Consider the following 19326-nt stretch of genomic DNA (forward strand, 5'->3'; position numbering starts at 1 on the left):
CCTTCCTTCCTTCCTTCCTTCCTTCCTTCCTTCCTTCCTTCCTTCCTCTTCCTCTTTCTTTCTTCCTTCTTCCCCCTCTTTCTTTATTCCTTCTTTTTCTTTCTTTCTTTCTTTCTTTCTTTCTTTCTTTCTTTCTTTCTTTCTTTCTTTCTTAACCTCTCTGTACCACTATGGAGCCATTATAGCCCTAGGGAAGGGGGCTGAGAGAATTCTGCTTTAGGAAGGAGGGATATCTTATAAGAAAAATCCTATCTGGACTGGAAGACAAATGAGTAGCCTGGTCCTGTACATAATGGATAGTAAGAAGATGCTTTGTTATATCTTCTCAAAGATTTAAACCAATTATCAGAATGTGGTGATTCTCTTTATCCCTAGAAATGTTTTTAATATCTTTTATGATATCAGTAGAACTAGTTCAAGTTCTTTTTTTTTAGTTAATATTTGTTTTTATATATTTTCCATCCTTTCACTTTAACACTTGTAAAGTGTTTAGAACAATGCCTTACAGGTAGTAATTAGACATAAATGTTGATTACACAAAAATAAAATTGACTAAAAATCTTCAAAATTTGGCTGGGAACACAGATGAGAGGAGAAATGAAAGTATGAAATTGCCATAATTAAAAGAGAGATAGTGAGACCCTGAAGGGAGACTAGAGGCAACAGTGCTGTGGGAGAGGTAGGAATGTTTTGAGGGAGAGATGTGGCAGCTGCAGGAAGGAAAATTTGGCAAAAGAAAGATGTGGTTAAAGGGGAGTATTCAATACATTTTACTGTGTTATGTGGAATGCCAAAACTTCATTAATTACCCTCCAAACCATTAGCAAAAATTGGTATTACTCATAAGTGCTTTGTTTGTTTTGGTTTTAATGAGATGATATGCGACACCGGCCTCAAGGGGCACTCAGTGAAAACAAGCAGATCCTAGGATGCAAGTTACATTCAGTGTTTAAGGTAATATCCTCCCTTGTAACTATAAGAGGATGGTTACTGTATTTGCTTTGTCCTCCACTATATCCTTAGTACCTCACAAATTATCTAACACATAGTTGGTATGGGATACACATTTGTGAATGTGTGAGGATAACTTCACACAGGGTCAGCAGAGGGAAATCTGATCACATCACTCATGCACTTCAGATCTAAAGCTTCATCATCTTTGTTTTAAACCCCTCTTACATACCAGTTCAAATCATCTTGCCAGATTTTTTACTCCCTCAACTACCCTTGTAACCAGTCCATGCAGGAGCAACAAGTTTCACACAGTTGCAACTTGAGGACAACCGTGCAGGTGCAGAGTTAACTGCTTGTGGTGCCACCCTCAGGGATTGGGAGATGGAAGATCAATGATACACCCACCAAGAAGACTACTCTGGGTGCATTTCATAAGGCTCTGGTCCTGTGAAATCAAGCTCCAGTGGTCTGTAGAAGTGGTCATCTCCATAATACAAGCCTCCTTTACACTATTTCATGCCTCAAGTACAACCCATCTCTCACTCCTGCTCTCTGGGATAAGTTCCAATTAACTACCTACAAGCAAATTTTGTTTCAAGCTTTCCTTTAGGAAAACCCAAGCTAAGACAATACATTCTACAATAATACATTTTATAAAGTATAATTTTACTTGTACTTGAAAGGAAATAATGTGCCTATGTATATATTATTTTTAGAAAGGTCTACTTTTTTTTTTCCCAAAGACACAATGTTCTTGAAATGATTTTCATAGCTAACTGTATGGTCACAGCAGATTAAACATAATTTTTATATTCAAACCCCCACAGAGGTGTTTGCCAAGTTTGCAGAAATCTCCATTACAATGCCTGCTCTGGCATTGAGAGGTTTATAAAACCCAGCAGGAATTGCAGCTGACCATGCTACAACAAATGGATTCATCCAAAATTGTATTCTATTTTTATTTTCAGAATAAGTGTTTAATATATGCCACATACTTGGGAAAACATTCAGGAATATGTCCTTCTTATGAATATACTTTTCAATTATTTTCTTTTTGAGGAGAGATCAAATAGTGATATGAAACTTTTGAATTAAAAATGATTTCAGTCTAATCTGTGTCTCTCTTGGAGTAATATTAAAAGTTTCCTATTTTTCACACATTATCCTGGTATGAATTCTATAACCATTCAGTAAGCTCAGTAATTTTTAATAAAAACTGTTAACTTAGATTGCATATAAATGTAGTTTGAGAAGCTTGGAAGTCGGTGAGGGTTAACTACAGAATTGGTTCCCTTCTGAGGTAGGGGTGGGGGATAGCTGGGTGAAGTGTGACAGTCAGTTCTGCTTTGATGTGAGGGCAAGGAACTGGCTTTCAGGCTGCAGACACCAAATGCCAGAAAAAGAAGGTTTTATGTTGTGCATCATCATCATATTAAGTACTTTAATCTTCCATGAAAAGTTCATTTATATTATTAAGAGATCTGTCCTTTGTTCTTTTTGTGTGTAAGTATAGGGAAGGGGTGGGATTCCAATATTTCACTGAAACAGTTGTTCCTCATACATACCTTTAATCCCTCTTTGCTCAGTCTTATGCCCCCCTCCACAGCTAACTGATTTCAAAGTTTTTCCAGGCTTCCACTAGGCACATGGCCCTTAGCCCCTTCTTTAGATCCTTTAAACTTTATTCTAAGTTTTAGTTTTCTCCGTTTAATCCTTTAATTCACATCCTCCTTTATTCTCCCAGAAATGTATCAAAATGTCTCATTTGTTAATGAAATACTTTCTCTCCTCCAGCATTCTCATTAATGATATGGATTTCTTCTTGTAGAGTCTTAGAAATGGAACAGGCAACAAATACATGTACCAAGTTACCATTCTGAGCTGTATGCTAACATCTTGTTCAAATACTCATTTCCATTGGCTTTCTTGATACTACACTTCTGTTTTCCCCATTCCGTCTCTGACTTCTTCTCATTACCTTTTGTAGGATTTTTATTCTTTACTCTTCCAAAGCAATTTGGATTATGCAAGACTTGGTCCTAAGCTCACATCTCTTCATATCATACTCTTTTCATGGACTTTCTTAACCATACTAATGGTTTCATTTACCATTTGCTTTGTGATGACTCATGTTTATATTTCAACACTATTATTAAAACTATTAATTGTATCTTGGAGAATTTCAAGAAAAAACTACATTCAATATTTAAAAAAAGGAAAACCGGGTGCCTGGGTGGTTCAGTTGGTTAAGCGTCTGCCTTTGGCTCAGGTCATGATCCCAGGGTCCTGGGATCAAGCCCCATGTCCGACTCTCTGCTCAGTGGGGAGCCTGCTTCTCCCGCTCCCTCTGCTTGCAGCTCCCCCTGCTTGTGCTCTCTCTCTCTCTGTCAAATAAATAAATAAATGAAATCTTTGAAAAAAAGAAAAAACGCATTCAAAGTATATCAAAATCTTAATAATGTTACTAGCCTATTTCTTTTTTATATTCAAAGTTTCACTTATTAAGAACACATCTAATATATTTGGTTTTGTTAAAGCAGAGCACATTTTAAAATGTATTCCACAGACAAACTGGTATTACTTTTGAATTATTTGATAGCTTAAATGATCTATGACACTTCACCATCATTGGTGAAAGTAACTAAATTATCTGTGTATATACAATGTATTGTCCTTTATGTTTAATTATAATATGGCTAATAGTGACAAAAAAAGAACACATCTAGTACAGTGTACACATCTAAAAATAGCTTAAAAACCTGTTAAAATATGATATTGAATGATAATTATATAGTAACAATTTATAAATTTGATTTTCAGCTTTAGTCCATGGGAAAGTTTAGAACATTTTTAAAAGTGTAACAGTAAAAGTAGCAGACAAAAGGACATAAATGTAGTGTAGAAAGGGTGAAGGAAAAAGTAGAGTTAAAAATATCTTTATGTCATGTAATAGGAAGTCAAGAATTATTTTTCAAGAGTTGAGAGAACAGTAAAGATTTAAGTACATTATCAAAGTTGAAAAGGTAAGCAATGGAAAGCTATTATATAAATATAAATTAGAGGAAGACAGAAGAGATACATGTATATATATGTACAAGGGAGTCAATAATTATTATTTAAACTTGATTAAACAAGAAACATAGATATTTTCTAGTATTATATGAGAACCTCATGAAAGAAAAAAGAATTTAAAAAGTTACATTCATTTGATATAAATGTCTTGCTATAATAAAAAATAAACAGTAGACAAATAACCACTAAATAACCTCAGATAATTCACAGAAAGAAGAAATGTGAATTTTCAAAATCTTCTTATAAAATCTTAAATAAAACTGTCATTGAATAATTTAATTTAAATTCAGAAAATGTTTTCCACCTGTTTCTTTTTAACTTAAATATTAACCTTAATATAACAGTTCATTTTATTTTTTATTGGCTTTATTAAACCTTTCATATAGTACTGCTCAAATAATGATTTTTTAATTAATTAATTTTTTAAAAAGATTTTATTTATTTATTTGACAGAGAGAGACAGCGAGAGCAGGAACACAAGCAGGGGGAGTGGGAGAGGGAGAAGCAGGCTTCCCACAGAGCAGGGAGCCCGATGCGGGGCCCGATCCCAGGACCCTGGGATCACGACCCAAGCCGAAGGCAGACGCTTAACGACTGAGCCACCCAGGCGCCCCAATAATGATTTTTTTAAATACAAATATTCATAGAAGAATACAAATATTCATAAAAGAAAAAAGTAGTCAACAATGTAACTGCATCAGTAAATTCAGTTAGTCTAAAAAAATTACTAGTTTAATAGACATAGTACTGGTTATATATGAAACAGTGTAATGTGCTGTAAAGGCCAAAGGAAAGAGTTAAGAATGGAGGGATTGGTACTAATAGGAGGAGGGACAGTATGGATGGAGATATAGTTAGATTTAATTTTGTTAGTCGGAAGATGAATTTAATGACATATAGTTTCTGTGACTGGATGGGGCAGTTCAGTTTAAGGAAAGCAGAGATTTTTTTTGGAGATTAGCCATCCACAGAAACTTAGTAGGATTTTTTTTTAAAGATTTTATTTATTTATTTGATACAGAGAGAATGAGAGAGAGAGCACATGAGAGGGGGAAAGGTCAGAGGGAGAAGCAGACTCTCCGCTAAGCAGGGAGCCCGATGCGGGACTTGATTCAGGGACTCCAAGATCATGACCCAAGCCGAAGGCAGTCGCCCAACCAACTGAGCGACCCAGGCGCCTGAAACTTAGTAGGATTGAGAGACACTCATGAAGGCCCATCTGAATTTGGCAATCATGAATCGATGGTGGGTGTAATTCTCTAGCAGCTTTCAGATTCTCAAGGCAATCACAGATTAAGGGCATAGTTGAATTAATTAGAAGTTTTTGCCAAAAAATAGCAATAGAAGACAGAGGGGCAAGGGAATTTAAATAGCAATAAAATTATTTTAATTATTCTTGAAATATTTGACTGTGGAAGATAAAAGATAAATTTAAGCAATACATTTGGGCCTGGGTGCTGAACTTTTAAAGTACTAGTGAAACTGGTGTCTGTTTTTGGATTCTGATTTATACATGTGCTAATTTCTCTCATGATGGTTAGTGTAATGTTTAGGTCAATTATGTGAAAATAAGACGGCCACTGTCAACCTCAGCCACTATCCAAGTGTACATTATTACATAAATGGATAGTGTTAATGGAAATATTTGTTGACTAGACAGCAAATATTTACAATTTTCAGGCAAAGATGTTTTAAATTCTTAAGGAATTAATGAGACAATGCTCAGAAACATTATGGAAATTGTGGATAGAGACTCACCTTAATTCTAAGCTTTTGACTAAGTAAATTTTAAAAATCATATCTATTTTCTTTTTTCTTTTCACCCTATGGACATTTTCATATAATCTTGAAGTTGACACCATATATTCACAATCATAGCTTTAACTACAGTGAGGGAGTACACAATGGTGAATTTTAAATATCTTTCTCTAGCCTAGCCCTTTTTTATATATACTAGACATATGTATCTAAATGCTTACTGCATATTTCCACATGGATTTCCCAAGAAAATTTCATCTCATAATATTAAAAACGGAATTCCTCACATTTACCAACTTCTCAATCCCTTCCTTTATCTGTGTTATCTCTTTTGAAGAGAATCATCACACATTCGATGAACTGTGCCAAAACTTCTTCCTACTTTAGAGCCTGATATTTAATTAATTATTAAATCTTAGTAATTCTACCTCTCTAATATCCCGCATATTTCCTGCTCTCCAATGCCATTACCCCTGCTTTCATTCTGTCCCTCATCACCTCTCAGATGGCGATTTTCAATAGTCTGAATTGGTTTCCCAATTTCCATTCTTCTTTCCCAGCTATTCCTCCATTCTATTATCTAATTATGTGACCTTTGGCAGGTCCCTTCATGTCTCTAATATTGGCTTCGTCATCTCTAAACTGGATATTTTATGTGTACTCTCTACCAGATAGGATATATATTATATATGTGTGCATATATATATATGTCAAATATACAAAATGAGAAACTGGGTAGTAAGCAAAAATCTTGTGATGAAACTCAGCATACACTGCAGCAGCATATATTCTAAAACTAAGCATATAAAAAAGTAATGTCGAAATAGATTATTTTTTAAGTTTGACATCAATCAGGATTCTCAAGCTCACTTCTTAATAATGCCTTCATGGATTTTTTATTGCATGACAGAGCAAGCCACATATCATATATCAACTGGTAATATAGCACTTGACTTCTTTATGCAATGCTTAACTGTAAATGTCGATAACTACAAATGAGGTGTTTAAATTTGAAGGTACTGTAGATATATGGCAATACCTATAATTATAGAATCATAGTTTCTGCCTGAATTGCACTTAAAAGTTAAAGTTCCAACTGCTTCTCTTATTGGAAAAGTAATAATAACAATTATAACTGTACCATGAAGTATTAAAAGCTGAACATTCAATTTGAAGGTAGCTAAAATAAAAAAGTAATGAAAAGTGAACCTATAAAATGCTTGCAATTCATACACATATGTTATATAGAGCACTAAAGAACGAAAAGAAAAGAACTGGAGTCTTTATTACAATTTGTCTTTTCAGATGCTCCCTCTCTCTTTGGCATTAGGATAGTATTATGGTTAATATTTCTCATCCAAAGATCATCACTCTCCTATGCCAACATTTTTACTCTAAGGTATACAAAATCTCAGACTAAAAGTGTAGAACTTTTAAATATGACAATTAAAAAAATATTTGTATTAGGCTTACGTGTTTAGAAATACATCTTTATTTTTCACAGTTGAGGTGGCTGACCATTTTAATCCCTGCCATGCAACTTACCATCATTACGTAGAGTGAGTGGTGTTGGAGGACTAAGTACTCGAGCGTTTGTCACTGTGTTTTTCACCAGACAAATGTAGCTGCCAACATCTGATGATTGGACTTTAGAAATATAAAGGTTGCCTGTCTCCTGGGAAATGAACCGCCGGCTGTCCTCCGCCACAAAGGAAGGGAACTCATTAAATACCCAGCTATAGATGATCTCTGAAAATACACAAAATTCAATTGTTGAAGGATACAGATTATTTTATTAACAGTCAAAGCTCAAACAACGAATTCTTTACTAAGAGTCAGATATCTTGCAAGACCATATATATTTCATTCAGATACCTATATAATTTAGTATTTTATGTTCAAAGGACTTTTATTCTTAATGCGTATAAGAAGATCTGAAATGTTTCTTAAGGATACTTAATATTTATCCATCCATCCATCAATCCATCCACCCATCCATCCAGTTCCAATGTGTGTTGAATGTGTGTTGGATGATTGGCACTATGATAGCACTGAAATTAAAAAGATGAGAGAGGCAGTTTCCCATTCTCAAAGATCAATCTAATGAGAGATTTACCCAAAACTATCAATCAATATGGAGTAAAGAAATGGAGATATGTACTCTATTGTAAAGAAGGCATGGGCAAGGGGTACTTAAGCAATCATGTTAATCAGTGAAAACTACCTGAGATAAGAGACATCTAAGCTACTTAATTTACTCATTTATCCAACAAAATAAACCAGGCATTGTTCTAAGTGGAAAACAAAACAAAAAAAAGTCTGTGGTCTCATGGAGTTTTCATTATAGTGGGAAGAAACCAGGAATACACAAGTATATATCAGGTGGTGATAAGTGCTATGAAGAAAACTAAAGCATGTTAAGAGAGAGAGTGATAGAGATGAGAAGAACATGAGAATTTATGTTTTAAAAGTTTTCTCTGACTACTTGGTAGAGAAAAGACAATATGAAGACAAAGGCATCAGAGGGAAAGCAAGAGGAATAATGCCTGCTAGCCTAAGAGGCTATTTTCAAAATAGCCATGAATGATAGAAATGATTTGTATTAGAATGGTAGTGGTAATGACAGTATTGATTCTGGTAAAAATGTGGTTGTGAGGTTGATAGGAATTGCTGAGGATTCATTATGATATGTGAGAAAAAGAGTAGTCAAGGGTTTAGGTTTGGGGCTTGATTCACTGAGCAACTAGAAGAATATATTTGCTTTTACTGAAATGGGCAGACTACAGAAAGAAAAGTTCTTTGGAGAGGTAGGTGGAGTAAAACTAGGAGTTTAATTTTGGCAAATAAAATTTGACATAATATCTGGTATCGTTAGAGAAATTGATAAGGCAGTGATATATTTGAATCAGAAGGCCAAGATAAAGTTCATTCACACAAGGACTGGATGGTATGAACGGACAACCACAAACAGTTTTGCGTTATTGGACTGAAAATTTCAAGGAAGGGAGTGGTAAGAGAAGAAGTTGGAGAGATTAAAGGTAAATCCAAATTATTAAACAAAGATTAATATGGTGTGTTTATGTTATATTAAGGAGCTTGTGCTCAATCTTGTATGTAATGTGGTACCACTGGATGTTTTTCAAGAAAGGGTTGACATAGATAAATACATTAGTAGGTTTTTCTGGTGAGTCTGCAAAGGTTGGATTTAATTGCAGGAGAGAACAATAAGATACTATTGCATACTAAAGGTGAAGGCTGAAGTAATCTGAATCAGAACCATGATCATAAAAATGAGAAGAAAGTTGTTGGTCCAAGAAATATATCAGAGGTAAGGCAAAGAAAGAGACAAATAGTCCCACTCCAGGAATCCTTGAGTGACTGGGAAAAGAATGGCACAAGAGGTTTAATGGAAATATGCCAAGTCAAACTAGTTTAAGGAGAAAGATTATTGGTTCATTTTCAGGACATTTTGAGTTGGAAGTCTGTGAAGCAAATCTGGGTAAGGAGTTCTAGCAGTTGGCAAATATGTGTTCGAAGCCCAGGAAAGGAAATCTGAGGTGAAGGTTAAATTTGGGAGTTGTCAGTATATTGGTATAATCGAATCCAAGTAAGTAGGGGAGATAAATCAAGAGGAGTAGATATAGTGAGAAGATACTCTGGGAAGCACAAACATCTAAATAAAGGTAAGAAAATGTTACAGGGTAAAAGAGAAGAGACTGCTAGAAAGATTCAAAGGGAATAAAGATAATGCAGTGTTACAGGTGCCAATGACTTAACCATTTCCACAAGATTAAATAATGTCAAACAAGGAAAAGGGCCTACTAAATTAAAGGAAAATGTTACTTAAGACTGGCATTTGGGATATCACTGAATGGCAACTTCAATAGATGAGTGGGGACCAAAATCGGACTGCAGTTGAGGAATTAGAGGCATTGTGCATAGGTCTATAGCATTCAAATCTCAGTAAGTGTTAGAGTTACCTATGTTATGATTGAAAGAGCAGATTCTAAGGCCCCTTTTCTCCTACCTACCATGAGCAGTTAAAAGTAAATTCATCAGTCTGGCTCTATATAGTTTTCAGTGGGGAGTCTGGCATTTAATCAGCCTTTCTGGATACTCAAGCAGTGACTTGAAGCTTATCCATCCATATTGAAAGTCAGTGTAACTAATTTTGAACTTTATATACTGATTAATTAACTTTGAATACCTTCCTAATCTATTTAATTTTTTTATGATTTAATTTTTTTATCTTAACTGAATCAACATAATATGTACAGTAAAGGTAAATCATTAATTTTCATGAATATGTGTTTAAGAAAGGTGGTCTCACAGACTAACTTCTGAGAAGGGTCAGAAACATTTTCATAGACATTATCTTAGGCAGGTATACTCTATACAATCAACTGATAAACATTAAAATGGCATTTCTTCTGTTCCCAAATTTTCCTCTTCCCCCATGTGTCTTCTTCACTTGGTTCAATTCATAAGAACTTCCAGAGGCAATGTACCCAAGTCTTGACTTGGCTATTTACAGATGGTTTAAAGTAAGCAAATATTCAGCTAAGTCTCTGAGGTTCAGTTTTCTCACTCAAAAATGAACATAGAATTACCTGCTTCATAAGTTTTCAAATAAGATAATTTAACCAAAAACTTGACACACAAGTACTTATAAAATATAAAAATTAACATTTCTGTTATCCCCTTCCCCCCAAAAATTGTTAGGTTAGGAGTTTTTTCTATGTATTTCACTTAAATATAAGGAAAACAGCAATGGAGACCTAAAATAACACTGAAAGAATTATCGGTGTTTAAGTATTAGTCTGTTTTCCATAGAAAATTTTAATAATGTTTGAATGCAATTATAAGCAAGATTTAGCCAATATTTATTACTTCTAAGGCATAGAATATAGTTGTAATAGATGCTTGAGAATTCTGAAATGTTATATTGCATTAATGTATAATTATAATACACATAACAATATCAAAACTTTCAAAATTTTAACAAATGTTTTAAAGCAAACTCTTTTTTATAGCTACAGTTACCCACTTGGTTGTCATTAGTCCACTTGATATTTTACTAAGAATTTATCAATAGTATCCATGTGGCTTTATTCAAAGAAAACCCAGAATATAATTGAAATACTTCATTCTGTTCTCACATTTCTCAACTAGACTCTAAATTCAAGGACTTTTCACATTTAACAATATGAATTCTTCTAATTGTTATAATAAGAGTTCATTTGTTGTTCACACATAACTCGCCTATATTTTGATGTTTTTACAATTTATTTTAAATTGGATTTATTGGGGTTATCTCCATTTTTGGCTTATATTACTTGAAATTTAGGGGAAAAGAAGCAGTGAACAATTAAAGACTATCATTCATTGAAATACTATTTCTGGGGGCGCCTGGGTGGCTCAGTTGTTAAGCGTCTGCCTTTGGCTCAGGTCATGATCCCAGGGTCCTGGGATCGAGCCCCGCATCGGGCTCTTTGCTCTGCAGGAAGCCTGCTTCTCCCTCTCCCCCTCCCCCTACCTGTGTTCCCTCCCTCACTGTATCTCTCTCTGTCAAAAAAATAAATTAAAAAAAAAGAAATACTATTTCTGTTATAGCGCTTATGGAGTCAATGTTTTATAAAATATTTTTACAATAGGAAGAAAGTATATAAAATAAGCATGTTCTCAAATTTTACAGGTAGATGAGTATTTGGGGATTAAACATGCTTATTTAGTTTTTATAATAAGTTTTCAATTTTGCATAACAAAGCATTTCATAATTCTAAGAAGGATAAAAAGTAGAAATGGTATACAATAGAAAAGCTGAAAACCTGAATTTGTATTGCGTTTTCTCACTGTGCCCAAAATGGAAATATTGAACTGGGTTAAAACTTTTAAGATGGCTGCTTACTTTCTTCTCTTATAGGAGAAAAAACCTTATATTTTTCATTATCTATTTGCATTTATTTAATATCCTTCTGAAACTTTTCTTTAGTATCATAAAAAACAAGCATTAATTATATTTCTAGTAAAATATAGAATCTTCCTGAAGATTATAAAATTCAGGAAGCTAGTAAAACACTGTGGGCTTTGATGTCATAGTCTTTAGTTCTATATACCACTTTGTTTCATATAAATTGTACTTTGTCTTTAAAAGCATTTAACACAAGTCAATTTATTAAGTATTAAAATTTTAATGTAATCATTTCATAAACAGATTGAAACTGGTCAATTGTTATTTTCCCATTTTTAAAAGGTTCTCTTTAATAGCATGTTTAACTAAGACAATTGAAAATGTTTTAGAAGTTCTTCATATAATTCTTCAGAGTACTCCCTGTTTTAGCAAACAATGACTACTTTTTGAGATATCCTGTGCATCCTAGCTTGGGATTGACTTTTATGTTAATTTTCACTAGTGCATTTTTGATACTATGTAGTAGTATACATTTGGCCAACCAGCTCATGACAATTTGAGGATTTGGGTTCTCATGGGAGATTTTTTTTTATCTTTCTCCATGAGTCAGTGAGAGTCATTCTAGTTCACTGAGGGCAAAGCCAATTACAGACCTGACTTGGTGCATATGTTATTCTAACTTCCCCTCTCAGGCAGACCCAAAGACTTGTGTTTTATCCCAGTATGAACATTTACCCTCAAGCTCCTAGACTTAAGGGTCAATTTCCATGACACAAATAATCCACCTTGCTTCCAAGATTTCCTCAGGATTAACACTATTCCTCGATTTTAGTTAGGATTTCATCCCTCTATTTTAATTATTTGTTTTTGACACCTGGGGATTTCCATTTCTTTCTTGTAGTTTAGCTATATATTGAAATTTTCTTTATTTTACTCATCATTCTTAAAATTTTGGTAGTAAGAAAGTTTCTAGGTGGGCTTTATTTGTCTATTGTCCTAATCGAAGGTCCAAGTTTCATGGCTTTATGCCTTGCAGACTTTCAACACAATTGCTGTAACTGATTAGGTGTCACAAAACAGACTATCCTGTCTTTACTCCCCTGACAAATAAGATGATTACTTAAATGATATATTTCCATATCTACAGAGTATGAAAACAGGAGTACACATATGGGCAACAATGCTCATTTTTCATAACTGTAGTGCCATTAATGAAAAAAGTGTGAGAAAAGGGAATGAAATTGCATACTGGACTCTGAAGTCCTTGAAAACAATTCAATGAGTAATCACATATGATTCATTTCAATATTCTTAAATAACTACAAGTTATAAAATAACCATTCTTCTTCCTAATAATGTATGTATACATCAGAAGCTCCAGGTCAAAAGATTTGGAGAGAACACAATGGATATGGCATCTGAGTTTGTTCACTGATCCAATTAAATAAAGCAACTCTCCTAGGGAGCCTATTTTCTTTATCCTTGTCAGCCATAAAAAGGAAAACCTAAAAATCAGAAGTTTCTGTATTTTTATGATATATTCAGTCTTACGGTTTGTGGTAAAATTTTCCAAATGATGGGCTCTATTTACCAAAATCCCTGATCTTACCCTTTTGTAGTTACCCTTGTAATGTGAGGTTTAATGTTATATCTGTCAAAGAACTACAGTTATAATTTATTCTTTATTATAAGAATATAATTTTTAGTTTGCTTTCTAAATTGTTTTGTACTTAAAGTTTGATATAGTTTTGCATTAATTTTTACTGAATGATGCTTGGTAGAATATGTGTCATATGCATTTCAGTATTTACTAATTGCCTTGTAATTATATTTGTTTTCACAATTCCATCATCCACTATGACTCCTCTCCAACTTTTTTTCTTGATGAATTAATTGTTGTGAAGTTACTTGAATAGGGAAACTTTGTAAGTTACTAGCATAAACAATATGACTTTAAAAATTGGCACCTCAATTATTTTGTTTATAAAAAGCTTGCAGCCTTTGGGGTTTTGGAATCAATGATATCATGAAGTAGAGAATTGTCCTATTATCCATTACTACTAAGCATAAAGGGATACAACCTGGAATTAGTAAGAAACATCTTTTTTACATTGCTGATTTATACCTTCATTGTGATAGAAAATGTTACTATTAGCCACATGAATTACCCTTGGCAGGGCAGAGACTAAATCTACTTTTTTCACCATTATATTGTTAGAACCCCGCAGAAGGTGCCTGGCATGTATTTGCTCGATAAATATTTGATGAATAAATGGTCAGGATAAAAAATATCTATATATGTATTTTTATAAGTCTCTAAGTTTTAAGAACAAGAGTGGATTTTTTTTCACATTTTAAACTTCATTGGAAACTTTCTAAGACTTTTTGTATAGACTTATTTGGCCTTGAGACTATGAGTCAAAGATGACATTTGAAGTAGGGCTAAATACAGACACTGAGAAATAACGTAGGCAGTTTTAACAGTCTAGAATGTATTTTCTGTGAACAGAAGACAAAGGGTCATGTTTACAGAGTTACTATGAAGTGTTTTTATGATTTATTCCACCAGGTAAATTAGACAAAAGTTGAAGGGGCATTAAATTTTGACATGGTCCAACTGCTCTCTCAGGTTAAAGCCTCCATGATGGTCAGTCATTTCTCTTGTGCTTGGACATGTTCACCTGACATTTTGTTGAGGAAGCTGACTCAACAGCTCAAGTAATAAATGGATCATATATAAAAATTTTATTGGCTGCTAGATTTAGGATGAGGACTGAGATCAAGATAACTGGAAGTGTCAACAATTAAGTAGCGATAAATTACTATATGAAAAACACTACTTAGGATATTGCCAGGGACTGGGAAAGGAACTAACTTGAGACTTTACTATGAATCACACACTTTACACTGTTTTCCAATCCCACCACCCCACTCACTCTTAGAAGGCAGAATCATGTGAATAAGACCATGGACTTTGCAGTCACAAAGATCAGAATTTCAGAGATGCTTGTGTGATCTACTGACTATGCATCTTTGGGCAAGCTCTTTAACTTTATTTAAGTTTTAGTCTTCTCATCTATAAAATGGATGAAATTATAGGTTAAATGAGATATTTTGAGTAAGGATAGTACTACAGAACTAGATGTAGTCAGTTATTATTATTGTTATAATCATCTTCATTATCAAAATTCTGGGGCTCAGGCAGGTAAGGAAACAGTAGAAAATTACGGCTAATTACATATGAGGAAAAATTCAAATTTGTCCGAGTCACTCTAAGCCTATATTTTATCATTATATCATACTGCTTAAATTATCATTTTTTATTATATTCTAAACTTTCTGAACCTCAGTTTCAGTATCCATAAAATGGTATAGTAAGGTTTATATTATATATTGTGCTGAGGATTATGTAACCCACTTAATGAGAATGTTCAGTATAACTACTCAGTAAGAATAGCTGTTAGGTCGGATAAATGACCTAGTAGAATACAGTGCAGATTCACCTTGAACCTTGTACATTTGGATTTAATTTCTACAAGTGTCAAGAATTGCGCTATAAAACATAGCTAAAGGCAAAAATTCTGAGAATAACAATAGAATAAAGCTGTCTACCCGACACTTGGTTAGTACCTAGGGAATCAAGGTATTTTTAAAGATGTCAAGAATATGAGAGAACATTTGTCATGTTTAAAAAATGAAATTGCTTCAATACAAAGGTAGGCTGTATGATTACTTTAAATTTCAGTTATCTTAGTTGAATAAAACAAAGTATTAACTCCTGTTTTTTTCAAAAAAAGTTTTGAAACATGTATTTCCATTTGTTTATTATTTAGAGTCAGAAGCAGCAGAGTTCTGCTTCAAAATTATGTCACCCAGAAAAAATAAAATTTTATATGCATATAACTCAAAACACCTTAGCAAAATAAAAGATAAAGAAAAGAATATTTATAATAGACACAGTAGTAAACTGGCATTCTCTCATGATCTGCAACTCAAATGAATCTGAGTAAGTGAATTCCAAGTAATAGAGTTTAAGTGATTACATCACCTGGGTGACAGTAAGCTATTTTTACTTTCTCTGTGGACTGCTTCACACAGCAGAGGACTTTTTGTTTTTAAATCCCAAGAGCCCTGTCTCGATATAAAGGTCGTTGCTAACTCTTTTCAAAAGGCAACCTAAATTTCTTGCTTTGCTAAGGGGTTTTTAAGTTATTTTTATTGAGTTTTAAACTCCATCAGGTCAGGGACCAGCATTTACTCACCAGTGTGCTAGTCAGTGGCACAGGTTCAATTTAGGCTTAGAACTTTGCATTAAAAAGCATTCACTCTAGACTTCCCACAATTCATTGTCAAAGCCCAGAGACCCCAGCTCTTAATCAACAACAGAACATATGTACTCTAGAATTTTTCTAGGGAAGATCACCTTGATGTGCTTATCAAAAGTATGAGAGTTTACCTTAAAGAAAAGACATGCATGGAGAATTACTGGAAGACTGTGTGAGCCATCCATTAGGCATAACCAAGGTAATTTAAATTTATTCTCATTAAATCAAAACATTAGACCACTTAATAATAATAACAACAACAATAGTGAAGGTCAGTTTTATAGAAAGGGAATCTGAGAAGGAGGTTCTTTGAATGTGGTTTATTGATGAGGTGTTCCCAGGAGAAGGAATTAAGAAAGTCAGGAAACAGTAAGGGGGAATAAATCAGCTAATCAAGGATGTGGTTCCTGCCAGAGATTAGTTTAAGACTAATCTCACTTGTGACTATGGAACACAAATTTAACTGCAGAATTGGTGAGTTTGGCAGTGGAAGGTAAAGAGATTCAGCCTTTTGTATCCTTTCCTCCTGCATCAGTTGGATATTGGCTGCTAGCTGTGGTAGATGAAGTGCCATGAGGACGCAGAGCACAATTCCTTAGATAAAGGGAAATTCTCTAGAGAAGGGGCAGATGCTGGATAGGCACTTTAACCAGGTAAAGGAGATCTGGGTGTGGTACCAATAGCATCCAGTAAACTTGTATAGCACTTAGTATGTACCAGACAGTGTGCTCTATGTATATTAATTTATGTAATCCTTACAAGAATAGGTAACTCAATTTTATGATGAGGAAACTAAGATACAAAAATCAAAATGATGAAGAATTCTTATTGAGCATAAATTTTTATTTGAAAAAAAGAAAACCTAAGTAATAAGGGTTTCAAGTATTTGTTAGGTTGAGTCATATATGATATGGGGTCTAATTTTGCCAATTAAAACCTTGATGCTTCATAGTAACTAATCAGAGCAGTATTTAAATTCCATTCACCAGACAAAAGCAGGTTTCTGGATATTCTTATTAACTATTGAGTCACAACCTAATTAAACTGTCAAAGAGCCACACGAGTCTTAACTATGTAAAATGGTAAGGATGTGTCTTGCTGGCACAGAAACCTGCTATAAAATAGCAGCAGAGTGTGCCTAAAATGCAGATGTCCATGGGAGTAAAAGCAATATTATTGCATGATTACAAACATGGATACTTACTTCTTATCTCCTCTAACATTAGGACTTACAGAATTTTCCAAATATTTAACCACCCAAAAGTTCCATACATTATAATATTTATATTAACCAGTATTTTCTAGAATTAAAAAAAGTCCACAAGATGGCAGTGCTTGATGAGCAGAAAGCATTAATCTTGGGTAATATTCCAAAGGGAGAAAAATGGAAACCTTGATTAAAAAAAAAAAAAGGTTTTCTCATTTTTCTGTGTTATTCAGTAAAATATTCTATCCAAAAGGTATTTGTCATTTCTATACAATTAAAATAATTAAATTTTTTTAAAGATTTTATTTATTTATTTGAGAGAGAGAGAATGAGAGATAGAGATTTGAGAGAGAGAGAATGAGAGATAGCATGAGAGGGAAGAGGTTCAGAGGGAGAAGCAGACTCCCTGCTCAGCAGGGAGCCCGATGGGGGACTTGATCCCGGGACTCCAGGATCATGACCTGAGCCGAAGGCAGTCGCTTAAGCAACTGAGCCACCCAGGCACCCTAAAATAATTAAATTTTAATTTAGTTCTATGTATTGAAAGAAAAAGGAAACTAATAAGGTAAGTATTCAAAACACTCAATATTTTTTATTGATGGTGAATTTTTAAGATATCTTTACCTCTTTTAATTTAATGCTATGCAAGTTTTATGGTGCAAATTTGAAGACTTATTGAAGGATAAATATTAACAGAAACAAATATGAGTTTTATGATTTATCCCCCTTCTAGTAGGTAAATCACAGAGGACAAACCCTCTAGAGTTGTGATTTCCCTAAGTTTTGCATGTTAAATGTGGAATTTTGGTTGTTTTTAAGTTATATTTATCAATAGGTGCAGTAGAGAATCTTCAGGTCACATAAACCATTATAATAAGATTCTCTCCCACTCAACTTCTTACGCTCAATGTAATTTTTCATAAACGTTCTTTGTGCTTTTACGGCTTAACTAATGCTCATTAATCCTTCATGCAAATCTTCAATGAAGGTAATTTATTTGTCACATTCTCATGCACCATATAGAAATAGTGGATATTGTCTATTTATCAAAAGGCACTGAAATGGTTTATTTTCTGCTCTGGAGGTTTGTCCCTATGGCTCACCTGTTTCAGAAAAAAAATCCTAATCATAAAATACATATTTATTTCTGTTGAGATATAATCACTGTAATAAATCTTCAATTTTCTATTTGTATGAATTCATGTAGCATGAAACTTTTGGCTAGACATTTTTTAGTTGATTGTTTGAAAAAATAGAAATGTTCGTATGATTTATACCAATAATATAAATGGTACAAGAACTATTTGAAATGTATGCTCTTTCTAATTCTATAAGGGATTTCTGCAAAAGTCAGGTGGTTTTTGAGTTTCATAATTATATTTACATATATTTACATTTATAATTATCTTAGCTTCCAAGTAGTCAATCTTTTCAAATTATCATCAAAATCTATTTATGAACTAGATGTTATGATAAAGTCCAGTTTGAATAATAGGGGTTTTTAAACAATTAAAGAACACATTTTAAAATGGGAATATGCCTTTTAAAAATTAACATCATTAAAATAATTGTGACCATTATTGTGAGCCTAATATTCATGTTAGATACAAATGTTAGATATTCATGCATGCATATACTTTTGACATAAAAGATTAAAATGGGAAAAATATATTGGTTATCCCTGACTTAATTACTTTTCCATAATTCCCCTTATCTGTTTTACTTATTTGCCCAGAAGTTTTCAGTTTTCTTTTTTTTTTTAATTTTTTTATTGTTATGTTAATCACCATATATTACATCATTAGTTTTTGGTGCAGTGTTCCATGATTCATTGTTCATAACACCCAGTGCTCCATGCAGAACGTGCCCTCCTCAATACCCATCACCAGGATAACCCATCCCCCTCCCCCCCTCCCCTCTAGAACCCTCAGTTTGTTTTTCAGAGTCCATCATCTCTCATGGTTTGTCTCCCCCTCTGACATACTCCCCTTTTCTTCCTCTCCTGTTATCTTCTTCTTTTTCTTTTTTCTTAAAATATGTTGCATTATTTGTTTCAGAAGTACAGATCTGTGATTCAACAGTCTTGCACAATTCACAGC

The 19326-nt window shown here is 33.6% G+C and overlaps 1 protein-coding gene across 1 annotated transcript in view; it reads right to left on the reverse strand.

The window, feature by feature from the left end:
- The window catches only part of CNTN5 (contactin 5), a 1102248-nt gene that overhangs the window by 410692 nt on the left and 672230 nt on the right, over window positions 1-19326 (reverse strand). The window contains exon 10 of the mRNA XM_073904019.1: window positions 7330-7533. Coding sequence (XP_073760120.1) covers window positions 7330-7533 — 204 coding nt within the window. The remainder of the gene's footprint in view (window positions 1-7329; window positions 7534-19326) is intronic.

Source organism: Callorhinus ursinus, unplaced genomic scaffold (genome assembly GCF_003265705.2).
Source record: "Callorhinus ursinus isolate GAN/ISIS: 27379988/994484 unplaced genomic scaffold, GSC_fseal_2.0 scaffold19, whole genome shotgun sequence".
NCBI lineage: Eukaryota > Metazoa > Chordata > Mammalia > Carnivora > Otariidae > Callorhinus > Callorhinus ursinus.